Source organism: Trichoderma camerunense (genome assembly GCF_050948025.1).
Source record: "Trichoderma camerunense strain CBS 138272 chromosome Unknown V8C40scaffold_1, whole genome shotgun sequence".
NCBI classification, from domain to species: Eukaryota; Fungi; Ascomycota; class Sordariomycetes; order Hypocreales; family Hypocreaceae; genus Trichoderma; species Trichoderma camerunense.
The window spans coordinates 133,317-159,312 of NW_028145369.1; the positions used below are offsets into that span (position 1 = coordinate 133,317).

At 47.4% G+C, this 25,996-nt stretch overlaps 5 protein-coding genes across 5 annotated transcripts; 4 read left to right on the top strand and 1 right to left on the bottom strand.

Moving 5' to 3' along the window:
• Positions 1-2,903: 2,903 nt before the first annotated feature.
• Positions 2,904-5,096, top strand: V8C40DRAFT_259992 (sulfate transporter family-domain-containing protein; the record flags this gene model as incomplete). The annotated part of the gene is made up of 3 exons (XM_083219087.1): positions 2,904-3,249; positions 3,336-4,225; positions 4,290-5,096. 3 exons carry the CDS (start codon positions 2,904-2,906, stop codon positions 5,094-5,096), a joined length of 2,043 nt encoding a protein of 680 aa, XP_083078611.1.
• A 3,440-nt stretch (positions 5,097-8,536) lies between these two features.
• V8C40DRAFT_279003 (uncharacterized protein) lies at positions 8,537-18,685 on the top strand (the record flags this gene model as incomplete). Its single annotated transcript, XM_083221148.1, has 5 exons — positions 8,537-8,865; positions 8,922-14,845; positions 14,902-16,731; positions 16,848-17,611; positions 17,685-18,685. The coding sequence occupies 5 exons, from the start codon at positions 8,537-8,539 to the stop codon at positions 18,384-18,386; spliced, it is 9,549 nt and encodes a 3,182-aa protein (XP_083078612.1). The 3' UTR covers positions 18,387-18,685.
• A 1,086-nt stretch (positions 18,686-19,771) lies between these two features.
• On the top strand, positions 19,772-21,467 carry V8C40DRAFT_259994 (uncharacterized protein; the record flags this gene model as incomplete). Its single annotated transcript, XM_083219088.1, has 3 exons — positions 19,772-20,011; positions 20,974-21,030; positions 21,093-21,467. The coding sequence occupies 3 exons, from the start codon at positions 19,772-19,774 to the stop codon at positions 21,465-21,467; spliced, it is 672 nt and encodes a 223-aa protein (XP_083078613.1).
• On the top strand, positions 20,974-22,506 carry V8C40DRAFT_228768 (uncharacterized protein). The gene is made up of 2 exons (XM_083212343.1): positions 20,974-21,030; positions 21,093-22,506. The coding sequence occupies exon 2, from the start codon at positions 21,616-21,618 to the stop codon at positions 22,102-22,104; it is 489 nt and encodes a 162-aa protein (XP_083078614.1). The 5' UTR covers positions 20,974-21,030; positions 21,093-21,615; the 3' UTR covers positions 22,105-22,506.
• Positions 22,507-23,698: 1,192 nt separating this feature from the next.
• V8C40DRAFT_228770 (GPCR, PTH11-type) lies at positions 23,699-25,852 on the bottom strand. Its single transcript, XM_083212344.1, has 7 exons — positions 25,541-25,852; positions 25,466-25,485; positions 25,374-25,410; positions 25,247-25,314; positions 24,805-25,181; positions 24,648-24,743; positions 23,699-24,583 (listed from the first exon to the last, which is right to left on the bottom strand). Exons 1-7 carry the CDS (start codon positions 25,728-25,730, stop codon positions 24,310-24,312), a joined length of 1,062 nt encoding a protein of 353 aa, XP_083078615.1. The 5' UTR covers positions 25,731-25,852; the 3' UTR covers positions 23,699-24,309.
• Positions 25,853-25,996: the final 144 nt, after the last annotated feature.

The following is a 25,996-nucleotide window of genomic DNA, read 5'->3' on the forward strand; positions in this document are numbered from 1 at the left end:
CCAGATAGTGGATGTCTTCACTGGTCTTTCCGCCTTCTAGCTCCATCGCTGCCTTTCCGCGACAATCTCTCCACTCCGTCTCCATTTCCCTAATGTACCCCGCAAAGAGGCGCCGAGCTATCAAAGTGGCCTCTGACTCTGTGGTCAGCCAGACAACAAGACGAAAACCAAAGATTCGAAACAAGATACGGACGGGAGTGTCTTTCACAGCCTGGCTGGTTGTTCTCGCCTCTCATGTCAGCGGCCCGAGGCTTGCAAGAACCGGGTACATGTACGTTACGCAGTCGAATCGCTGACCAGCATGTCGACCAGGGCTCGCCGTTTAACTGATGCAACTCTAACCAGGAATCGCTGCCCGAGTTATCCGTCGCTTGTTTCTAAAACGGGACCATCCCATGCAGCCTCAGCGTTGCATTTGCCCGCTGAAAACAGACCCAGTGTTCCCAAGGTGGACAATTTGCCCAGGAGGGGTTTCTGCAGGGTCGCCCAGCCCAATCACAGCACATGGGCGTGCTATACAGATAGGGCAAGTCGACACTAAAACAGGGCTGGAACAAGTAGCTAAATCGTCGAGGAGAAGGGCTTTGAGAGTTGGAGATGCAGACGAGCTGGAGCATCACGGCCCGGGATCAAGAACTGACCTCCGCACTAGCCGCCTAGACTAAAACCATCTGCCGGACAGTCTGTGCCAACCACTCATGGAATCCCATCGCCATCAGATGCTGCTTCGTCGTCTTCATTTGAGGTCCGGAGAGGCGCTCTTGAGATTCCCCTTGCCAGGAACAGGGGACCGTCGCCGGAGGCCACTCCCCCAATGCCCAGCTCCAACTTTTGTGTTGTTTTGCTCCAAAGTTCTCGCTATTGTCGCCATTGGGGTACCTTGGCCTTCGTGAGAGGAGATGTACTCGTTTGTAGCTTGGAGAGGCAGATCGCCATGCTGCATGCTCTGTTTCGCCATACTCGTACATGACAGGCGGCAGTCAAGCGCTTCCCTTTTTCTGGGTACATGCTGTGTCACAGTCTTGGCTCGCATTCACTGCAACGCGATACCACCAACTTCGGAAAACCGGCACGGCTGGAAGCGAATTTGATAATCTGCCATTCCCAGGTTACTCCCCTGGAGTTCAGAGGCAGACCCTGAAGCCTTGCCCGTGATACCTGCATGGACATAGGCGCAGCACAGGTACGAAGTACTGGATTACCTGTACGATTATTGCATCTGTGTCAACACACCCCGGCTGCCGGTATGTTTGATGCCATCTCTTTCGACAAAGCATGGCATGGGTTCTCCCGACCCCGCCCGCTTCGTGCAATGTGGAGAACCAACGACAGATCAGTGTTGGACGCCGTCTTCATCGCCAGTGGAGGCGTTTCCTCCAGGCTCGTGGACAAGACCGCCGGATGGCTCATCCAGGTGGAAACAATGTGGAACAGAACGGAGAGCCAAAAGGTAAATTGAACGGGTACAGGGGCAGAACATGGCTGGCTCCCCGTCAACGATGCCTGCAAGAATCAATGCAATAAGGAATCTCCACTGCTGGCAGCGTCCATGCTAGTCGGCCGCTAAATTCGTTTAGCCTTGCACGCAGGGGGGTTAGAATTGGAGCTATCGTCGAGAAAACGCCACTGAGGGGGCTCGCCATTGTGGACTGGATTTGTGACTTTGCACAGCTCGCCTCGTCGTGGGGGATGTGAGGCCTGCTTGGCTTCCTTCATTGGCCCGAGGCTGGTTTCTTCAACCTAGGGCCCTGACTCCTCACGCAAGTCTGGAGAAGCTAGTTAGCGAATATTACCCCGTCAATTTGGGGGCGTTTGCTAGACTAATTGTCCTTTGTTCTGGGATGAGAATTAAGCGTCACCCCTACTCGCATGCTCCATGTACTGTACTTACAGACATGTACTACTCATCGTATATCCAGCGTTTCGAGGCGGAAGGGAGTGTACGAGTAGGGGAGGAGTGAGGGGACTTGACCAACCTACTGACAGACATGGTTGTACAGGTATACGGAACAACGTGCCCTTGTCTCTCTCTCTCGGCGATCTATCACGCCGGCCATAAGCCCAGCTCAACCTGCGGCCGATTGTACATGTCGTATGGAGCACTAGCACGAAGCTCAGATTACTTCGTACATGGGCTTAGAATGATAGACGGATGCTTGTCGAATTGCTGCATGCACGGAGCAATTGCTCGTTTATTCTGCATGCAACGAACGTAATGGGAATCCAGGCCATGCAACATGACGTTCCCGTTTTGAAGAGGACCTTGAAATACTGCCGAGCCAGGCACTCGTGTGTCTCGTGTGTCTCGAGATCCGCGTTCGCTGCCGTCGACGCACTTGTTAGCTCCCAGTGCTACCCCTCTCGGTGAACCATCGACGACTCTGATTAAGGTTGGTGTGCCTCGTCTTCGCCTTTGTTTTGCCCAGGGAGGGTGGTTATTCGGATAAAGTTGGTGTGCTGCATGCGACAGATTCGGATTTTCCTTTTCAAATCTAAGGACCGGTACCTTTTGGAGGGTACCATTCGTTCGCGTTGATTTTCTTGAGCCCGAGTGTTGCACCGCCATTCAGCTTGAAGCAGACAGACCTGCTTGTCAACTGCCTAGGCCTAGGCATTGATAGTCATCGCCAAGGAGACGTCTGGGTTTTGGAGTTGCCATACTCGCACCTATATAGAGTCGAGTAGCCTCCCCCCTTTTCTCCTTTCCCCATCAGCTTTGACCACCGGCGTCTGGCTCCATCGATAACATCAAGGTTGGCCCTAGTTGTTGTTTATATACACATTTGCTTTTGCATACACAGGTGTTTTGAGGCTTGTCGAGTTGCCGCAACTCCGAGACCTTTCCGAACCTCCAGACCTCTAGCTTGACGGACACTTTCCGAGTCTCTCCGAATATCGCAGCCATGGAGAGAGTATCCAAGGGCCTTTCAAAGGCTAAGGAAGATGTTGTCACAAGTTATCGTACGGATGCCAACTACAACAGGGTCAAGCGCTGGGCTGGCCCTATTGCTCGCCGCATCCCATCTGCCGCGGCTGAGTACCTCATCGAAAAGGTTCCCATTATCCAATGGCTGCCCAGGTACGACCCCAAATGGTTGCTGAACGACTTCATTGCCGGCCTCACTGTCGGTGTCATGTTTGTGCCCCAGGGCATCTCCTACGCCAAGATTGCCACCATTCCAGTCGTTCACGGTCTGTACTCCGCCTGGATTCCATCTTTGCTCTACCTCTTTATGGGTACTTCAAAAGGTTAGTCAAGTTCATTTTTGTTCACTCTTTTGACAATTGGAGTCATTATGATTCAGTGTTGCTGACACGGATTATTCCATTTGCAGAGGTGTCTTCTGGTCCAACATCGGTTCTTGGTCTCCTCACCGCCGAGGCGGTATCTTCCCTTCCAGATGAAGACCCAGCCACTGTTGCTTCGGCCGTGGCCTTCATGGTTGGCGTCTACGCTCTCATTGTTGGTGCTCTCAAGCTCGGTTTCCTCCTCGATTTCGTCAGTGGCCCCGTCTTGACTGGCTGGATTTCGGCCGTTGCCTTGGTCATCTTGCTTGGACAAGTCGGCTCGCTCGTCGGTCTAACGGTCGGCTCTACAACTGTCGAGATCATCCGCGGTGTCCTCGGTCATCTTGATAAGATCCAGGGAATGACTGCCTGCATTGGTTTGACTGGTATTGCGATGCTCCTTATCTTCGAGCACGTTGGCAAGACTATCGGCAAGAAGAACAAGTGGGTCAAGTTTGTCTGCACCAGTCGAGCAGCAGTTGTTCTTGTCATCTACACCTTGATCTCCTGGGGCGTTAACAAAAATCGAGCTGAGCCTGATTATATGTGGGCTGTGACTGAGATCAAGTCCAACGGTCTTCAAAAGGCCAAGTCTCATGACACCGCCCTTCTCGCCAAGGTGGCTGGTCGCGCTGTTGCCCCGTTCATCGCCATGTCCATCGAACATTTGGGTGTTGGAAAAGCCTTTGGACTGCGAAATGGATATGACATTGACCGCTCTCAAGAACTGGTGTTCCTTGGAACTGCCAACATGGTTGCTAGTATTCAAGGCTCGATGGCTTCTGGAGGCGCCATGAGCCGCACAGCTGTTTCTAGCGAGGCCGGTTCCAAGTCTCCGCTCAACTTCATCGTTACTGCCGGATTTGTTCTCTTGACTCTCTACGAGCTTGCCCCCGCACTGTACTGGATTCCCAAGGCCACCCTTGCCGCTATTATCGTAAGTCATCCTGTCTCATTTTAATGGTACCACGGATATACTAACATATTGCCTCTCTTACTAGATCATGGCTGTCGCTCATCTCGTCTCTCCCCCCAAGCTCTTTTACCGATACTGGAGAATCAGCTTCATCGACTTTGTTGGTTCCATGCTAGGATTCTGGGTGACACTCTTCACCTCCACTGAGATTGGTCTAGCCGTGTCTGTTGGTTTCAGCTTGGTATACACCCTTCTCAGACTTGCTTTCCCACGACTGGTCAAGGTTTCCCACTCGCAGACTGAGAACAACCACTGGACGCTCTCAAAGAGCCGCCCCAATGACTCGGAGCTTGATGTTCCCCCTGAGGCATACCTCGTCAGATTTACCAGTGACCTCTTGTTCCCCAACGCCGAGCGTCTCAAGAACTCAATTGTCGAAGACATCAAGGTTCGCTACGCACCCACCACAGAAATGGTAGAGGCCGCCGAGAAGAACCGAATGTGGAACGACTCAACCAAACGCCGAATTACAAAGATCCGCCACCGCGAACAAATCTCGCCCATTGAAACCGACCACTATCCTCTGCACTACATTGTACTTGATTTTGGAATGATTTCATTTATTGATACAACTGGTGTTCTACTCCTCATTGAATTGAAAATGACTCTACGCAAGTACTTGGGCAAGGATTTGCAGTTCCGCTTTGTCAACATGGCTCCTCAGGTGCTTGAAAGGTTCACTCGATCAGAGTGGGAGTTTGCTCGCGAAGGTGAAGAGAGAACCGGCAATGAAGACGTCATCTACTCCTCTTTCGAAGTTGCTCTTTTGCACCGCGATGGAGACGAGAAAGATGAGAAGGTTGAGTTTGTGGAGAAGACTTTGGACGTGTAAGAGGTTGAGTCTGTGATGAGGAGAGTAAGGGTTTGGGATTTGGGACTTGAATGTTGGAATACCAGGGACAGGGGCTTGGAAACTCCTGGAGGAGTTTTGGGAACTAGGGATTTTCTTGCGATGGAATATGGGCAAACGTTACGATTATGATCTCGATATCACAATGCTGAGTTTTCTCTCAGCGACAATTTTAGCTTCACAATTTACAATTTTACCGAGACTCTTTTTTTACTTTTCATTCTTGAGGATTTGGGGTATCACCTCGGATCGTAGCCTTTTATCAATGAGATCATAATCGACAAAACTGACTAGCCTCTCGTCAAAACTGCGAATCCGAGACGTCCCGATCAGCCATCACCAGACTTGACTGACTATACCGAAACAGCTCATCAAAGGAAAGGCTGCCTAGACCAGAAAGTGTAAAGCTGAGACTATAATGCATGTAAGATGGAATGGCGCCAGTCCCCCCCCCTCACGTAGATTCGTAACCGGACGAATCTCGGTATCGGAGAGGAGGGAAGTCCTCCAGGCTGCCTTAGCGTTAACACGCCTTCGTGGTTGTGACTTATGATTCGAAGAGAGTACTTGGTAAAGTCAAGCTATTTGATTTTTGCCCCTCATGTTAGACGCAGCATAGAGTTGGGGTAAAATTCAATAGTCTCCAGCCTGAAATAGAATGGGAGAATAGTGTCTCTGGAACTTTTGGATACCTGAGAGGAGGAGGAGAAAGGGGGGGGGAGGGTAAGAGGAGTAAGGGGCAAAAGTGAGAAAAGAGGAGGAGGGGATGGGGAATATGCGAGGAACCTTGGTTTGGAGGCAAAAACAAGCTGAATACTTGGAATCTTGCTTGGGGGTGTTTTGGAGACGTGTTGAGCAAGAGAAAGGGGGTGTATGTAGGGTAAATGGTATGGTATGAGGAGAGGGCGTGTAAGGGGGGCGTATGTAACTCGCGTGTTAGACCGGACTTAGACAACTAGACGGGGGGAAAGACTTTGCTACTATGACCTGACGAGAGTTATGACGGGGGTTGTCCGTGGCTGGGTTGGTTGGAGGAGGCGTATATGGCGAGTACATGCTGGTTTCTTGTTTGCGTTGTACCGTAACTTGGGGTACAAGGCAGGGGAATCTAATCTGAATGGGGAGGAGAGTGGAGGAAGAGGAGGAGACTGCGGGCCTGTGTGTATGGGAAGTTCCGAGCAGGACAAGGCAGTAAGCCCGAGTGGCGATGAGGGAGATTCGAGTAGCGGTAAGGATGGAGTGGGTGAAGTGGCTCAGAGGGGACTCCCCGGGCCGCTGTAGTCTATTCCGGTGGCGATTTGTCACTGACATGCCTAGTATAGTTAGGTATAATGATGTTTTCTTTTCTTTACTTGTTTGTTCTATTGTTGGAGGGCGTTTCTTGGAGGTTTGTGGAATCGTATATTCCTGGTCGTGGCGAGATGGGGAATACCACATGACGGAGAGACTAATCTCAGGGTCTACCCTGTTATGTATGACTTCCTTTGGAGGAGCAGGAAGTTGAGATAAGGGCTTTTGCATTGCATTGCATATGCATTGCATGACTGGTCCTCCGTTGGCAGTCCAACAGCTATCTGTGTACTCCGTCTACTACACCACCTTGCCGGTTTACTGTTGGCATATTCATATTAAGCCTCACCTCTGGCTGAGAAAGTTTGTATTATGTTACTCAACTTCTTGCGGCTGTTTAAGAATGCCTTCTTCTCCTTATATGAGCATTTATCTCTCCAATTGCTGACATGCTTCGTCTATTCCCTGTTACCGTTTCGCGGTAGGGATAGGAGTTCCAATATGTTCGACTATCGGTATACCTACCTGACATCCAAAACACATTTGTATGTCTGCTGGAAATACCCTTTGTCTGAATCTAACATGTATTGTAGTTTGATAACTTATACTATACTCTATGTTCAGGATATCAGGTAAGATAACTAAATAGTAATTCGTATGTACGCTCGTAGAGATACTCTGTCTATATTTCTCACGTAGTGGCAGCGGCAGTACCAGCAGATGGCTGTCAGGTATCCTAACGGCTACTATGTATCTGTGTAGTTTACCCGATTCTTCAAGTATCTGCAAATATTACTGCCCTCACTTGGTATCTGCCATCATGGCTCCTTTATTCTACTATCACTAAATTCTAACAGCATCAATATTCTCTTCCAGTATCATTGTATTCTATTATTACCACTACTCTCATCTATCGTCCCTACTCTCGTCTAGTATTAACACTCTCATCTATTATTAATACTCTCATCTAGTATTAATACTCTCATCTAGTATCAATACTGTGAGGGATCAAACAAAGGCTCATGAATGAACGAAGCAAGCAAAGAGAGAAAACACACAAAAGGACCAAAGGCACTGAGATCAACTGCAAGAAAGCAAGCTTGTGACTAAAATCTAGATTGCGATAGGGATAAAGAGAGAAAAGACTAGGCAGGATGAGCGAGGAGGAGAATTAGCTAGCTCAAAGTGGAGTCACGTGACAAATACTCTCATCTACATAGTTTCTTCTAGTATCAATACTCTCGTCTAGCATTGTCCAGTATCAATGCTCTCTCCTGGTATCGATAATTTCTGCTAGTATCAATGCTCTCTTCTAGTATCAATAGTATTTGAGATAGATGTGTAGACATGTGTCATGAGGTCTTGTAGACCCAGCTCGGAGTGATGGCTATCAAGTGCCATATCTCATTAGAGCTCAACAAGAGTATAATATCTGTTCAGGTCGCTACCTCTCTCTATGCAACCCCAAAGCAATGAGTCAAAAAGACACTCCTTTATCGTTTCAGCTTTAAAAAAACTGAAATTCCGCATGAAAGCATAACTCAATTCCAATCCTGCCCTGGAAAATGCCTCTAATGCTTGTTCCCTTCTTCTTGTAGGCCTCCCGCATGGCTAGCACCTCAAGTTCCCAAACGTGAATCACGTGTTAAAGGAGAGGATAAAAGCAGAGTTGTGCAGCTATCCAGAGACATTATTTGTCTCTTCTCTGCAAGGCTATAGCTCTCTTGCTTCGGCCAAATCTTGCTGGTCACAACCACCACAAATCAACACGAGAGAGCGAAGAAGTATATTTAGCTCTACCCTTCAGCTTTTCTGCTTTCTGCTTTCCTCACCTTTTCACCACATCTTAATCTACACACTGAAATTATGCAGGTTTCCGGTATGTGCAAATCCTGAGGCCGGTTTGCTGCGTCAAGATTCTGCTGGCTGCCAGTTGCCAGCTGGCTCACTGGCCATTAACTCCAGGCAGCTGGCAATGCAAACGCGAGAAATATTTATTATGAGCTGTTCTCTGTTTTCTTAACTTCTCTTTTGCAAAATTTTCACACACCTCCACCTCCCAATTTTGTTCCCTCCCCCCTCTGCTCTGCGATTTTTGCTCCCCAAGTTACCACCCCAAGCCCTCCGGCATGATGGCTTCCCTAAAGGCTATCATTGACCATTCTGTGCTTCCTCCAAAATTACCTGGCGAAAAAGAAGAGAATTATCAAGAAATATCCTCAGAAATCCTCAGAAGACTCATTCGTGCCTGCGAAAAGGTTGAGAGTCTGGCAAGCTTACCATTTGCTGATGCTTTTCACTCTCTGGGTGAATCTCTCCAAACATGCATGAACCTCAACCAAGGACGTCTTGACCGAGACACACTGCTAAAGCACTTTAGCCAACTTCGTCCAAACACTGTTCTCATTTGCTACGTTGTTGAGCAGAATGCTTCACTTCTCATAAGACTTGAGAACATCCAGTAAGCACCCTAACCACTCCACAAACATGAATTTCAGGTCACTAACGACGACGCAGGAGAAGCGATGAACAATTCGTCGTAATTGAATGTTTTGAAACTTCCCCAACGACTGAGAGTGTGCTCGCGGCGGACAACGCTCTGGGATGGGATTTCCCAGGGCGTGCTGTGCGCTTGAGTCTCAGCGACTTCAGCGACGAGAATCTGCAAAAGGCCGTTTCTACATTTCTCGAGCGTGCAAGCATGGAGACTATTCAAGATCTTCAAGCTCAAACGAATAAAGCAAGTGTGTCGGTTGCCGAAATTCGAGACACTTCCGATCCATCTATAATCACTGAGATGCTCATGAGCATTCTGGAAGCCATCGGAGAATTTGCTCATGTTCCCAAGCTCAGAAAGAGAGTCAGAGACGATGTGAACTTCGTGACGGGCTCGTTGCCATGGAGAAGATTGCCGTTTTGGCTCGTTTTGCGAGTGGCTACTCAGAGGCACCTTAACCTGTCACTCGGCGAATCGGGAAAAGCATGCTACAAGCTCTTGATGGCCGTGTTTTTCTCCGAACTACTTCACGATGCTACAAATGGCCTCGCTCCTCTCGAGCAGACAAGAGACCTTGATGGAAATTTGAAACTTGATCCTAGCTTGGTCTTGACACTTCGCACAAAGCTGTGCCGTCGCATGGCTAAGCTGGAACAGGAAAGAGCCAATCTTGTGATGCACAGGGAACATTTCGAAAGCCTTTTCAGTTGCACTGCGCCAATGATCACAACCTCCATCGAGTTTTCAAACGATAGTGTGGGAAATTTATGGAATTACGTCAAGTGGAAGACCAAACGGAAGGTCCACCGACTCCCACGAAAGGCCTCTGATAAATCTCTCCAACTCTCACTTATGAAGAGCGGCAGCTATCTCGACAGACTTCTAGATAGCCACAGATCGCCAATTCCCGTTACCAACAATGGGACACTACTGCTTCCCAACCCCATGGATACGCCTGTTCAAGAAGTTCATGCATTCACAGAAAAGATATTCCTTTTGACACGAATGGAGCAAAAGTTTGAGCTGGCCAATCTGCCAAATAGATTCAACACTGGAAATGCTAACAGTCATTGCTGTGCATTTGCCAACAATATTCATGAGACGCTTCGGCAGCTTGGGGAGATGTATGATGGCGATCCTCTCCTACAAAGCATTAAACTTCTCACGATATTCGAACTCTGGTTGCGAATGGACGAGTGCGCCCTTGTTTCTTGTCCCCTCTTAGGTGACTACCAACCGGTTTTTTATCCTGAGCTTCTTGATGCCCTCCAGTTGCCTTCATTGCCCGATATGCAGCGACTCCTAGTAGTCCAAACATATCTGGCTAATCGTCATGCAAAAGCCAGACATGGGCATATATTCAGCGCTCATGATCAAGATAGTTTTGCTGTTCAGTTTGCGAAGCAATCGGAGCAGATGAAGGCACGCTTGAAGTTTGTTATGATGCGGTCGGATGCTGACCGGACTGCCAAGACCAAGGAGTGGGAATCCAAAAAAGAGGAATACGAAACTCACTCATTGCAGGTCAATACACTGATTTGTCAATGTACGTTTCAAAACGGGAAACGTGATGTTCGCGGTTGTAGGAAATGTTGGCACTGGAGGACGCGAAAGAAACTTCGAATTCAACATCATGAAGATTTTCTTCCGACGGACGAGGCGAAAAGCCATATGATTGTATTCGAACTGGAAATTCCTAAATTTCTATCTGATTACCGCGATGCGACATGGAAAATCCTTAGAGATCTGGCACATCCTACCCGTCCGTCCACCAAGTCGCCTTACACGACTCTAGACGAGTGTCGTCACCTACAGCGCTTCATGACGGCACCGAGGGGTTGCATATCTCTTGCATCGGATAAGAAGTGCTTTAGCGAAACCCATTATAGCTATAGTGATGGATTGGTGTCCCTCAAAAGGATCTTGTTGCCATTTGCAGCAAACTTCCAGCTATACGACCACGAAGCCAAGATATGGGTCAAAGATCTATCAGAGTCTCTCACGCTACATCATCTTTGCGGAATACATGTTCCACTTGGGCTTTCAAGCACAGTACTAAAGCCAGATGTGCACCCAGCCACGAGCTTGGATGGACCATCTTCGTATGAGATTCAAGCCAATACGACCAAATGCCCACCCAGCATGTCAGTGGCAGAGTTCTCGGCTTACCAAAAGCTTCTAGCTGGCAAATCACAGCGTTGGCTCAATATTCTGGTGGAATTAGGCTCGTCGAATGTGAACTTCAGCAGCGAGGACACTGCTTTGTTGGTCTCTCAACTAGCTATTCAGGCTGGTCCAGCCACTCAAAAAGAATCTGGACCTTTGCGCGATGTGCACTCAGTGTTCAGGGAAAGAAATTTCGTTCAGAGTTTGAAGAAGCAAATTCAGGCCCGAATAGATTCCATATATTCTAACTGGAGAGAGACGAATTGTATGGAGCTTCTCATCAATTTGAGCTTGCGAGGTTTCTCTTTATTGTCAGACACTGATATGCGTGCTGAGTTTGAACAGCTACTCAGGTCAGCGAGAGATGCTACTCTCGGGTGGATTATGCCATCTCAAGAAGAATCGAGAAACACTCTGGATGGAAAAGATGCTGACAGAATCGCCACATATGGGCTCAAGGCATCCCTCCTTTGTCGTCGTACTTTCGAGATACACCTTGGCTCTGAGACAGCTTTATCCGCGGCTGATCTTTCTACCTGGATCAAGGCCTCAGTCGCACTTCAGGAAAACCGAGTTATGACTGTCAACAATCTTTCCCCGCTAAGCAGAAGCATGATGATTCGTGATGCGAAAATGATGTTTCGTATAGACGGCTTGATTCGAGCTGCTGTGGAAGCTCATCCAGGCGCTATTGGAGATGCCATTGGAGAGATGATCGACATCAAAGGGCATGGAGCTACTGGCAATGAGACGCAGTCCACAACATCTTGGACGTTTCTGCAGTCCCCGCATTCACGATGGATTCGATGTATTGTGCCTCAGAATCAAGCATGTTCTAGAGGCAGGCAAGTGCTTCACCTGCATATTCTTGAAGGCCATTTCTTTGTGAATGGAAAACGGCGAGGAAATCTCCCACTAGCCATTCGCAATGATCCATCTGTCAAGTCCCTATTTGGTGATCAAAATCTGCATGTATATGCCTCATCTATGCCGGGCATGGAATATGTTCTCGCGTATTCATTCCAAAATAAGCGCGTCCACTTTGGCATGCGCGATTCTGGCGCCATTATTCGAACGGAGGGACGAGAAGGACGAGATGCTCTGTTCGAATTTATACCAAGCAAAATTTTTGAGCCTTCTAGCGCATGGAGTTTTGACTTGCCCAGGAGCCTGCTGGACAACTGCTCGCACTGGCTGAACTTGGATACGGGCATTCTGGAAGTTCGGCGACAGCCCTCGATTTGGAACCGTCGACCAAAAGACTGGGTGATTAATGTCTTCGAACGATATGCAACTCGTGGTGAAAGAGTGAATTTGGTTGATCCGTGCTCTTCAGAATTCAAAAAGATTGCCAAAATCTTTGAACACTTTGAAGTGCCACAGAGGTTGACGGTCTTTCAACCTTGGTCGGAAAGAGGCAGATTGTCCGTTGAGCTTCGTCACCTAGATCTTGAGTTTCACGTCAATAGTATCGGGCTGCTCTTCTGCAAGCAACTGAAAGCGAATATCGACATTGACCAAGATGCTGGAACGTGGTATGGGCTTGCGAGCAAGATCGTGCTGCGAGACGCCGCAGACACAAGTAAGAGGAGTATCATCACACCAAACGGAAAATTATCATGGAGGTCAAACCCAAACTATGCTGGCATTCATGTGGACACATTCTTCCAACCATCTGATAGATACTTTCGATTTGACATTGATCAAACTCTTGGTCGCTTGGTTTCACAGCCGGAACCCCTTTTGCTGTGCAGAATGGCTCTATGCCATGCGGTCACATCTTTCTGCCTCCCAGATCCTCTTACAGGAGTAACTGGCACGGAAGAAGCGGTACGAATTCTCCAATCAGGCGCAGTTCAACCTTGGTCTCCTTTGTCTTTCCCAGACCTTGGAGAGTTTGCAGTTCTGCTCCCCAAGCGAGAGTACTATCCTCCTGAGTTTAAACGTCTGCAGAGAGTGAAGTGGGATAGCCACCTCACAACGACAATCCAAAGTGACCAACTGGAAGCTCTCATTCGCGAAATTGAGAGGAAAGCTGGCAACTTAGCACAATTCTCTCAGACAACCAACGCCCAAAGGGAGAAGTGTGTCGCAGAAGAAGCGTCCCAGCTACGCCTTCGGGCTCAAGCTCGCCGATCCCTTTACGAACGTACAACGGCAGATACTGCAATTCTAAGCCAACTGTACCAACTTTATGTACCTCGTGATAGGCAATCAACTTTCAGAGGCAGCCAAGTGTATCAAGTCGCTCAGATGATACACTCGGATTCCCAGCACATCAATATGGGACGCAATTTGAAACAAATTCTTGATGGCTGGCCTCATATTGGTGGCTTCAGAGAAAATATTTTATTCCTAGACGCAGAATCTCTCGCGAGCCAAATGGAGTCACGTATCTGCGACTGCTGGGGTTCCCTGATCAGAATATGCTGCAGCGAGAAGGACAAGCCATCGTTGATCTTCCAATTGGGACTACTGGCGTTCCAATCTAAGGCCAATATGGACATTGTTCTATCTCTGGTAGCTTTCTACTGTATAAGAGAGCTCCGGGACCTCGAACTTCCTAAGCATGGGGGTTATGACCGTTTCAGAGAGCGTGGACCTCCTCAACAAGCACTCCTTGAGAAACTCATTCACAGCGCATTCTTGCCATGCCCTGAGACGAATGCTAAGTGTCTATATTTGGAAAGACAAAAGGAACTTGAAGAGCACATGCAGGAATGTGTAAAGCAAAGTAAACTATTGGCAAAGGATATACTGGCGCAATGGCCAGAGCTTCCGGACAGTCTTAGCTTCGAGACTTCCCTCATAGATGTTCCCGCCGCTTTGGATGCCATTCGACCAGACTGGGACCGCAGAAAACAAAATGACCAGTTGGAAGCCTATGTCGATCAGGTGGATAGCATTCTCATCGCATATCGTCACAAATGCGGTGGTAGAAAATACCCCAACGAGCCGCAACTGTGGGAAAGAAACATCTCTGATCTCTCCGGCTTCGAATCTCGGGACATAATACCATCATTTTCGCGAGATCTCGTGACTAGGGCCGGTCCAGAATTGGTCCGGGTCACGAGTCACTTTCCAATCAAGTTCATTAATGTTGAAGCGCAAAATGTTGAGTCCCAGGAAAAGCAGCGTGTCTTTTCAGAAGAGCTCACTGAACTTGATCAGATATTGAACGCCTTTTCTAAGTCGCCGAATACTCTACGCCAGGATTACAGCAGTGATCTTCAACGAAGTTTGACTGCTCTACAATCCACTGGCCAAACAGTACTCAGTACTTCCATGCAGCCACTTCCGGCATGTTATGAGATCACACATGCAATTGAGCAACTACGAGGGACGATAGAAGCCTACCAGAAGTCGATCCGAGATGCTTTTTGGTCCGGCGACACTCGCTTTACGTGGCTCACCTTGGGAGACATACTGCCCTGCCGAACGCCTATCGAGATTCTGTGCCTCCTGCAATCTCGAGCTAACCATCCATTCGGTCCTGGAATGAAAGAAGCACTCATTAACTATGGTTGCGCAATTGCGGAGATGCAGCGGCTGATACGCCTCAGATCAGCCGTTCTACTCAACGATCACCGTGCTATAAATGAAGAGCTTCGCAACGTCGGCCATGAGAACTGGAATCCTATGGAAGAGGACCCAGATTGGCTGTTGCTAGAGATTGACAGCAACATATTGATCCGTACAGATCAGATTGACGTTGCACGAGCCGTTGTTAATCCTGCCTCGGGCCAGAATAGCGTGCTACAAATGAACATGGGACGCGGTAAGAATGCAGCATCACATGCATACTTAGAGCTTATACTGACTTGTGCATACCAGGTAAAACATCTTGTATCATGCCTATGGCTGCAGCAATATTGGCAAATGGCGAGAACGTCTCTCGTTTAATCGTGCCCAAGTCTCTCATAATGCAAACGGCAAACATGATGCATTCGCGATTAGGTGGTCTCGTTGGCAGAGAAATATGCCATATCCCATTCTCTCGCCAGACCCCCACGACGGATGAGATGATTCAACTGTACGAGCGATTGCATCGGGACATCCAAAGATCCAAGGGGTTAATCCTGACCAGCCATGAACACGTGTTGTCGTTCAGATTATCAGGGCTGCAACGCCTTGCAGATGATAAGACCAAAACAGCCACAATGATGATCAACTTCCAGAACTGGCTTGATACTCGATGCCGAGATATTTTGGACGAATGTGATTTCACCCTGTCTCCAAGAACTCAGCTAAACTACCCCAGTGGCTCAGAAAAGGATTTTGATGGGCACCCATTTCGATGGCAGGTCGCAGAGGGCCTTCTGTCGATGGTATCAAACTATATACCACAATTACGAGAGTCTTTCCCAGGAAGCATTGAGCTGTTAGCAAGCTCGGGTTGGTTTCCAGCTGTTCAGTTTCTACGAAATGATGTTGAAGATGAGCTTCATCGGCTTATAGTAGATGATATCTCGAAGGGCAAAGCGCCATTCCTTTATATCAATCATGCAATTGACAACGAAATCCAGACCACTATCAAACGAGTACTGTCTGACCAGAGCTTTGACGCAGCGTTGTTTGAGAAAGCTACCAGGCTTTTCCCTCAACCTGATAACGCTGCCAAAAAACTGCTTGTCATTCGAGGAATAGTTACGCGCAAGATCTTGCTGCTCTGCCTTTCCAAAAGATGGAATGTGCAGTACGGCCTTCATCCAGGCCGAATTCCTCTCGCAGTACCCTTTGCAGCAAAGGGTGTTCCATCAGAGTTATCCGAATTCGGTCATCCAGATGTCACCATATTGCTGACTTGTTTGAGCTTCTATTCGGCCGGACTCTCCTATGAGCAGTTTCGACAAGCTCTCCAGAGTATGCTAGCCTCTGAAGATGCGGCGTCCGAGTATGAGAAATGGATCTCAGAGTGTAACATTCCTCCTCACTTGCAGCATTGGAATCTCATAAATCTGGAAAATGAGACGCAAGTGAGGTTACTCTGGAGGGTTTTATGCCGAACGCAGGCCGTGGCCAACTATTACATGAATAGGTCCGTCTTTCAGCCGTATGCGCGACAGTTCACTATCAAGCTTCAGGTTTCGGCGTGGGATATTCCTCAGAATTCTGGGGAGAAGTTTGCTCGTGCTGCGAGGACGACGGGGTTCAGTGGTACCAATGACAACAAGTACTTGATGCCTATGAATATTGAGCAAGAAGATCTTCCGGGTCTGTTACAGACAAACGCCGAAGTCCTATCATATCTCCTACAGCCACGCAACCGAAAATATTCAGTCTTGGTTGACCACAATCTTTGGCGCCTCAGTGAGCATGACATGCTGAAGACGATTCATGATCAGGGTATCAGGATTCTTATTGACTCTGGAGCATACATTCTTGAGACGGGCAACAGGGACCTGGCAAAGCTATGGCTTCAAGTTGATGGAGAGGCACAGGCAGCCGTTTACTTTCATTTCGACAACCGAGCTTGGGTTGTCTATAGAGATCCTGCAAAGACAGATACTCCACTATTGGCAACAAGGCTCGCAAATAATTTGGAGAACTGTCTCGTCTACTTCGATGAGGCGCACACCAGAGGAGTAGACCTCAAGCTGCCTGAGAATGCGCGCGCTGCATTGACTTTAGCTCTTAAGCAAACCAAGGACAACACGATGCAAGGTAAGTACCCTCCCCTTAATCAAATCCACGAGATGTTCACCATACATTTATCGATGAGATGATTCCCATTTCTCGAGGCTATAATAACGAATACTAACAATTGGACTCCAATGCAGCCGCCATGCGTCTACGACAGCTACGCACAACGCAGTCTGTGATGTTTTTCGCACCTCCGGAAGTTGACATGAGTATCAGAGATGTTTGCTGTAACCGATTGCCGATTAATACTCATATTGAATCTCCCCATGTCATCTTCTGGCTTCTGGAGCAAACCTGCAGAGCCAACGAAGACCTGCAGCCACTTTTCCAGGCACAAGGCAATGACTTCTGTCAGCGTACAAATGCCCTGTTAAAGTATCCCGACTATTTAACCTCGGAAAATTCTAAACGTAATCTTTTGAAGAGACTGCAACAGCCAGAGCATCAGACTCTGATGCAGATGTACGGCGACACATCAAGGTCTTCGACATCGCAAGGGCTTGAAAATATGCTCTCTTCTCGCCTCCAAGATTTCACACACAGGCTCTCTCAGTTCGATATCTCTGGTATTTATGAAGAAGACATTTTTGGGGAAGTGGAGCAGGAGCAAGAGCGCGAGCTCGAAGTGCAGCTGGAAACCCAACGCGAAGTAGAAAGGCCAGTTCACTACAAAGCACTCAACTATCCCGGACTGAGTGCAGCAATCCTGGAGTTTTTCAAGACTGGAAAGCTGAATACCACTGATAAAGAGATACGACAGGCTTTTGACCATATTGGCGCCACAGAGGTCGGTGAAAAGTATGATATCAAAAAAACTGATTCGCGACTCTTCGTCTCAGAGGAATTTGGCCGAACCATTAAGCTTCCTCGGAAAAAACCAACTGTAGGCGATCGCTTCTTGGTAAGTTATAAAATATAACGTATAATATTATTGTTCTAGGATCACAATGCTAACTTTTGATGACTTTTTGTAGCGCCCCGTAGAATGGGTACTCTGGAGCCCGTCTACCTGGACTGCTCTGGTGATTATCCCAGAAGAAGCTGAACTCCTCATTCCGAAACTTCGACTTGCCCGAGGTAAAGCAAAAGTTCATCTGATCGCCTATGCGGCTCCTATCACTCGAGCCATGGTGCCCTTCAACCACCTCCGTTATTATTCGCTCCCGCCAATCCCTCTGAATGCTACGTTTCCTGCGTGGCTCAAAGTTGAGCTCGGCATTCTGTCAGGCCGACTCTACGCAGATTTTGAGGAATGGAAGCTTATTTGTGACTATTTTAAAGGCTCACCCAAGGGAAATATTAGCCGTGGATTCCTCTTAGAATGGCTTGGAGTCCGTTGCAGAGCTCATGATGTGCTTCACACGCCAATGGGATACATTTGCTTGGACCGAACGGCGACTGAGATGGATCCTTTCTTTGTCCAAACTACGACTGTAGCTGCTCCTACAATTTCAGCTGTCCCGGTTGAAGATGCCGTCGAGGAGATAGAGGATGAGAAGTGGGAAGAAGAAGAGAGTGATGATGAAGATGGCAGCCTCTATATCGATGAAACCAAAGATGGCAGTGTCGAAAAATACGATAGTGCTGAAGAAGACGACAGTTCCGAGGAAATCAACAGTGACGAAGAAGATTTTAGTGATGAGGAAAGTGACAGTGACGAAGAATACGAAAAGTGATGAGAATACGACGGTGACCGGGAATACTGGACCGAAGATGAACGATTGCACAACTGGTAATGAATAAGAAAGTATGATGAGTATGAGCTGAGTGGCTTGACACTTGATTAGAGAGTTTAGGATGACTGGCGAAAGTTTTTGACATTTGGTCAAGCATTGAGAAAATGTTGTGTGTGCGAATTTGGAAAAGGGTATCAGGACGGCTCAGGGATGGATAGGTCAAGGAAGGGTTACCAGATTGTCAGCAAAGGCGAAAGCGAAAAAAAATTGGTGGTGCGACAATTTCTCAGTTAGATGGACTAATGAAGATTGTTTACTCATGGAAAGAGATGTGAAGGATTCGTTTTTGCTCTAAGTGACTTTGCATTATTTCATCGGCAGCTCATTTCTTAGCTACAAGGCTATTATGAGAAATTATATGATGGATCACACGGCTGAGTTAGTATTCTATCATTCAAGGCATACGTGGCTTCTAGAGAGCATTGGAAGAAAAGTTTGGCTCGAGTGAAACTTTATGAGAGATTCAGGCCGTTGACTTTGCTGCTATATGCCAAACTTTTCAGTGCCACGAAACTTTGAGGAGGTGGTGAATATACGAAAGTCAGTACGAAGTCAGTTGTAGCGTACAATGCCCCATGTAGTTGTCGAAATAATTACACCACTTCAGATAACTGGGGGCGTATGACAAGTATCATGATGGCTACTTTACTTCATAGGATGTTGAGCATGCGACAATTACACTTTGAACTTGCTGTACAGCATCTGCCGTTGAGTCATCGGTAACAACCATACCTTTCACATTAGTGGATTTAAAGAAGAGGCGGACGATGAAATTTGATCTACTCATTTTGAGGATAAACTTAGTAAAAGTAGATAGACCAAGTAAAAGAAGATAGTTCTAGTAGATGCAGATAGATCTAATAGAAACAGATAGATCTAATAGAAACAGATAGATCTAATAGAGACACACAGATCTAGTAGATACAGGTAGATCTAGTAGGAAGTAGATGAATCTAGTAGAGACAGGTAGATACATATAGGGTTGGTAGAGGTTGATGTGATCGAGTTATACATTCTCTAATGTACTTTAGGCAGCCGGAGTACATGTAGCTAGAGTTTCCATACAGGTAGTCAAACTTCTTTGACGAACCATGGACAACGCCATTAGCTCAATCCGACAAATGGAAAACTTTATGAAAAGCCAACTGTGAGTCAAGATGTAAAGAGTACAGCCCTGTAGTAATTTCCCTTTTATCCAGTGAACTTAAAGTTTTGCAAAAATATCCACGACACCGACTATTAAAGGAGCAGCATCCCGAGCTCAGATGTTGTGCTCTCCCTCTACACTCTTCCCTCTACATTTTCCCCTCTACACTCTCTACACTATGGATCCCAATCCTTCGAATCCATCCTTTCAATACAATGGAAGTACACAAACCGGCGGAAAGGAAAAGGAACTCATTGGTGAGCTAGCAGAGGCCATACACCAGAATCGAGTTGCCGATATGGCCCGTCTATTTCTCCAAACATGCCCCGGCGAGGATCACAGAGGATGGTACTCTTCAAGAACCTATGTGCTCGAAAGGGCTGCCAAGGGATTACCTGATGAAGAAGAAGCAGTCTGGGTTACTGCTGATCTGATACGATTTCAGTGGGAAATATCATTGCTATGCGATCACATAGTTTCTTTGTTTGGGCTTCGGGTTCCAAATGGACAAATATGTCTTCTCTGGAATGACCGTGTATGGCGTTTCCTTACTAAATCCACCACTAAGTCTCAACGCTCCAGTTACGACGACATATGGCGGTACTTGTTTGACCAACGTTTCCCACATCGTGGTAGGAACTCTCAAGGGCCTCCCTTCAATCGGGCGTTGCATTACTTGGCGGCAGCACTAGCTGAGACGACTCAGACGTTCGATGAGTGCATGGCAAAAGCGGATGAAATAGTTGCATTTGCAAAAGCCTGGGAAGGAAATTTTCGGGAACATGTCGTACAAAACGAGAATGTTGTCGAAAGTGGGCCGAAATGGTTTAAAACGATTGGGAAATAGATAGTACTATTGGGTTAGTGTTGTAATGTATATTTTCTTGTATCACTGAAAGCTCAAACTGTTCGGTGACATATGCTGTGAACCCAACCACGCTGCAGTCATTCATATACAGCAGCCTACTAGCACTACATACTAGGTATTCAAACAGTCATGTTGCAGTAGATCCGAAATGAAGACAAATAGAGATCTGGTAAAGATCCATTGATAGAATGAAGTGCAGATCTGGTAGTGATGCCTCCACTGTAGGCTAACAGATCTGCTAGAGATTAACCCTGAAGATCTAGCCCCAGATAAGCGAGCTAGGCGAATTTAACGACCCACTCAGCCCTCATCCGCTGCACAGTAGAGATTCAGTTGGAAACAAGAATAGGCCGCCATCTTTTCGCCCCATCCCACTTTGCCATTCCCACACCCTCCCACCCAACGCCATTACAGTAAGTACAGCCCCGATATTACAGCCCTTCCCCAGAATTACTATGGCGGACCATTTCTCCTATCCACTTGCTTAGTTTACTGACAATTATTCCGTCTAGAGCATGGCTCATTCTGGCTCTGCGATGTCCGGCTACGATGGCGGCGGTTTTGTCAAGGTACGTCGTTTTCCTCTCACCCCATTGCTATGTTTTGGAAATTCTTACTAATTTTGCTTCAGGCCGAGGAGACAGTAGAGCGCCTTGATGGACGGCAAATGCTCTTTGACAATACCGGTGGTGATGCCAATCATCGGGCTTCCCCCATTCATGTATATTTAAACATCAATGATGTTCCGATCAGCACTCCTAATCCCAAGGACGCCGACACATTCCGCTGCATCTCACCCGATTCGCTTGATGTTACATTTGCAATGCACGGCAACGCGACTCATTCGGCCTCGATTCTGGTGAAACTGTTTACTCCCAATCTTGGCTTTGGTGATGCCTATGCCGGCCAGATTCGCATCTCTTCAAAAGATATCATCAAGGTGACGGCAGAAAAGCATGACGAGGACGCCTTGAACGCATTGAGACGCTTCTGCCCAACAGCTTAGAAGGCTTCCGGCAAAATGATATCTATGACCATCTTGGCCACATTCGCCAACGTATCTATCCCGATGGGCGTCAAAAAAAGACTTTACGAGAAAAGCGAAGGCAGGCACCTGTGGTCTCAAATTGAGGAAGCCTGGGCACAAACAATTCATGTTCAAAACGATGGCCCTATCAAACTCGAAGTTCTTTTTCGCAGTGGTCACGGCAATATCATGTTCGCTAATACGTTTACTACGGTGGTTCTCGGTCTTGCCGAGCCGGACTCACACCCAACTCCCCCGTCCGGTCGGAACGATGGCAACAAAGAGTGTCACAAGTGCAGAGGACGCGGACACTTCGCCAAAAATTGCCCCCCATGAAAGATTCTCCCTTCCCACCAAATATGCGACATGCCGTACTTGCGGTCAGGAGGGGCATTCAAGGGCAGACTGTCCGAGTCGCCAGTGCAAAAGGTGCTACGTAATAGGCCACTCCGCAAATGAATGTACGGCACCCTATTGTACTCGGTGCAGACAGCCGGGCCATTCGCGTGAAGGCTGTAACTCTGCTCCTCCTAAGTGCGATGATTGCGGTGGTGTGCATCCCACGATCCACTGCGAGCTCTTCACTAATAAGAAGAGAAAGAGAGGAAACCAGTGAGCATCATTTGGGAATTATCCAAGGATGTGAACTACCCCTGGCCTGCAGAAGTTCTACGATTATCATGGTGAGGGGGGAAATGACGACTCAGTCAGGCAGAGTGGTAGTGGGAGACATTGCGGGACATTTGTTCGACAGCACGACATGCTTCACGAGAATGTTGGTAGACAGTACATCTGGAGCTATTAGTCAGAAAATTTTGAGGGTATAAAATGAAGTACCTTGTCAAGACACCAAAAGAGCTGAGAACTTGGGTGAACGAAGATTTAAATGGAAATGGAAAGCTCCGTGAAGGTGACTGTCTTACCTAAAGAATGAGTCTAAGCCTGGCGATGTTTTCATCATACCTTTCTACAAGGCACAGGCTCTTGAATACCCAAAATCACTCAAGGGTATGGTGGACAAAGTCGTAATTGCTAAAGAAGTCTATCATAGAATTAAAATCAAGACCTTTGATAAGTCGCAGGGGGATGAAGCTGACTTTGTCTTTGTGGATTTTGTGGCAGTCTCGCATCCTGGATTCACTGGAGAGAGTTTCCGGATCACCCTCGCGACCACTCGAGCGCGAGGAATCTCAATATCCCTTCTGAATCGAGGGTCATTCGTTGGCCACGAGAAGCCCGAAGTCGCTGAACGTGCCCTTTAATTATCCCGACTCTACGCTTTATGTGCTAAAGACGGTATCATCGAGCGGAAAATCTGTTGCATCAATTGCCAAGGCGACCATACCGCAGACCAATGCACTGTAGTACTTGAACATATGACAGACGTCCAGTGCGAGCGTACAAGCTTTGGTCAATTCGGTCATAACGCAGCTACTTGTCCAGATTCCGTGTGTCGCAACTGTCGGATTAAAGGACACAACGCCAATGAATGTTCGCAACCGCTACTCTGCTCCCGTTGTGGAAACTCGGGTCATGTTTCCTTCCAGTGTAAAACAAAGCGCACTGCAGATTTCCTCTGTCAGATCTGTTAAGGACGTGGACATGTGGCCAACAATTGTGCCTCTCTTTCCATAGGTACTGTATTATAAAAAGATATATAGACACGTTTCTATCATTAATTAAATTTCTGTCTATCTCTACTAGATCTATCTGTCTCTACTAGATCTATCTACATCTACCAGATCTATCTGTCTCTACTAGATCTATCTACATCTACCAGATCTATCTATATCTGCTAGATCTACCTATCTATAGTCGATCAACCAAGTTTATAAGACATTCTTTGTTAAACGACTACAATGACCTCCTTGAGCCGTGATGGAGAGAGTCGCCAACATCAGACTTGCTGAGAGATTCGCTTCACAGGCAATTGATGCAACAGGTGTTCCGAACGACCATGTCGTTTTATCACACAGAAGATATAGTCAAGATAGTTAGAAAGCGTCTTCAGCGATTTTTCTCGTGGCCAACGAATGTTCCACGATTCAGAGGGTACCTAAACGAAGATACTTCAATATGTCTTGGGTTAGTGCCTGCTGTCTCGACTTGATGCCCAGCAGAATCTTGACGCAGGGAGCCCGTCGCTACATTCACATGAGCCGAAGAATACGTCGTTAAACTTGTGCATTTAAAGACGCAGAGATAGGCTTCAAATGAATGATGAGAATGATGAATATAGAACAGTTATCTTCTCTCTCCTTGGTAGACTTTGTGGTCAGTGAGGGCAAGATCTCGGGAAGCAGGAGTAAATCCTCGCTCATCTATTTAAGAGGGACCTGGTATCTCCAATGCAATTGGCGGTTAAGCGATGATGCTAAATCCATACAGAGCTCATCCATTAGGTACTCATACAAAACAAGATACACCTTAATACCGGGCATTCAGTCATGTGGTATCTCTCGTCTTGTATCAAATGCAAGCTGTACCTAGGTACACTTAGATGGCGAATGGTCAATACAAGGTGCGCAAAAACAGAAATGATGATTGACTGAGCTACTGGCCAGCAAACGTCTACGGGCTATCATCAACATCTTTAGCGCAGTCGAAGGAAGAGATAGAAAACTGATCAATTGTGTACGAGCGAGTAACGCCAATTCTCTCAAGAGAACCGACGCACGCCGCAATCAATCATAAACGGTCACCAACACCACTTGATCAAGCAGTCATGCCTCGAAAAGACATGAATAGAAGGGTAAATCCGAAATGAATATTCATCTCTTCCAAACTTTGATAGTACACAGCAGTGGGGGGAAGAAGGGGCTTATTTTTGCGCAACTTCGTTTTGCGCAACCTCGTGATGGTGCAGGCCCTTGAACTGAGAATCGGAATCCCGCTGCTCAACATACGCCGCCCAAGTATCGCGGTTCCCAATAGGGGACTTGCTCTCATGAGATCTCCTCCCAGATAATTTACCAAAAGCACCAGAGAACAAGCGAGACATGGAATCCAGGACGGGACCTTGGAGGACGTGGTTGAGGAAGGCGGGCAGAAGCATCAGACACGCGCAAATGAGGCCCACGTTGACTTCGACAGTCCTGTGGTAGATGGTTAGCCTTGACCAGCTTCTAGTAAAGTCAGAGCTGTGTAGAGATAACTTACGCCCATACAGACATCTTGGAGAGATTCCAGGAAGCATCGGGACTGCTGTGGAGTATCGGCGTCATTCCGAGGCGAACAAGACTGGCGGCGCAGGCACTACAAATCCTTTCGTTAGCCACTCATATCCAATATTCTTAGAACAAGAGCTTTGACATACAGTAGACCAATGCTAAAGACGGCAATGACTTTGACCTTCCGCTTAAGATCCATGTTCAGGCCCACAAGGACAGGCACAGGCAAAACGAGCGTGTACAGATCCAACACCGAGCTCGAGATGCCAGAAACATACGGCAGAATCACAGGGTTCAAGCAGTGACCGGGGACGATTGGGTTCCATGCTTTTTCCACCGGGATGCAGCTAAAGACGTTTCCGAAGAACAGGCTGACACTGAAGCCAACTACCAACACGATGCCGAATATGACGAGGTAGCGCATCTTGTTCGTTTCCGAGAAGATTCGGTAGTAGAAAAAGAGGAAGGTGAGTTTGACGCAGCCTCCGAGGAGCAAATAGATGAAGGACCCGATGGAAAACCACTGGAAAGACGAGTGATGTTAATCTAAAAAGTCGCCGGAAGCAGTGATGAAGTTTTGGGATTTACCTTTAGCATTTCTGTGACATCTTGGATGGGGACATTCCACATGTGGCGACCGATTCCCTTTGTATAACCTGTTTCTATGGTTAATTTACTCAAAATCCCATACATCGTAGAAGAAGCGTCTCCTTACATTTCAACATGAATCCCGAAAAGGCGATAATCATAAGCTGCCCATGTTAGTCAGTACTGATCGCGAACATCGTCAATCTTTCTAATCCTCACAAATGACACAATACAGAAGTCTGTTTGTTACCCGTTAGTCTTCTGATGAGGTACAATATAGCAGCCAAAACTTACAGTCGTCCACCCCGAGTTTGGCCTTTGTGATCCTTAAGCGCGTGTAAAGTCGCATACCCACGGCCAGCGTGGTCAGCGTCAGTAACACCGTATGCAGCGCAATATTCTCCGTCATATGATCATACGGGTTAATGAAATTCGGCTCGACTCCCGGAGGAGGAGGAATCGATCCAAGCCATTGCGAAGCCATGATTGAGTTCCTGAACCCTCCCGGTTTTTGCTCGATGAAATACGTAGTATCAAATGAGTGGAAGCAGAAATCTGCAGAGGCCGGGCAGCAGATCGTCAGTCAGTATGTGGTCAAAACGCATGGTCCGGGGAACCCAGAAAAAGCCATGCGAATAATCTCTATTATAACGCATCAGCATCCGATGGGAAATGTGCCGAGCATCGCCGGGCTGAAAAACACATGCTAGACTAAATGGAGGACGGGAAGATAAATCCTGCGACATGTAA

What these genes read in the sequence shown, in the direction of transcription:
- V8C40DRAFT_228768 (XM_083212343.1), top strand. Translation starts at nt 21,616, where the DNA reads ATGTTCAAAACGATGGCCCTATCAAACTCGAAGTTCTTTTTCGCAGTG.
- V8C40DRAFT_228770 (XM_083212344.1), bottom strand. Translation starts at nt 25,730, where the DNA reads ATGGCTTCGCAATGGCTTGGATCGATTCCTCCTCCTCCGGGAGTCGAG. An exon ending in TTCGGGATTCATGTTGAAAT is followed by an intron (nt 25,315 to 25,373) that starts GTAAGGAGACGC and finishes CCATAGAAACAG; the next exon opens with GTTATACAAAGGGAATCGGT. An exon ending in GTCTTTAGCATTGGTCTACT is followed by an intron (nt 24,744 to 24,804) that starts GTATGTCAAAGC and finishes AAGGATTTGTAG; the next exon opens with TGCCTGCGCCGCCAGTCTTG.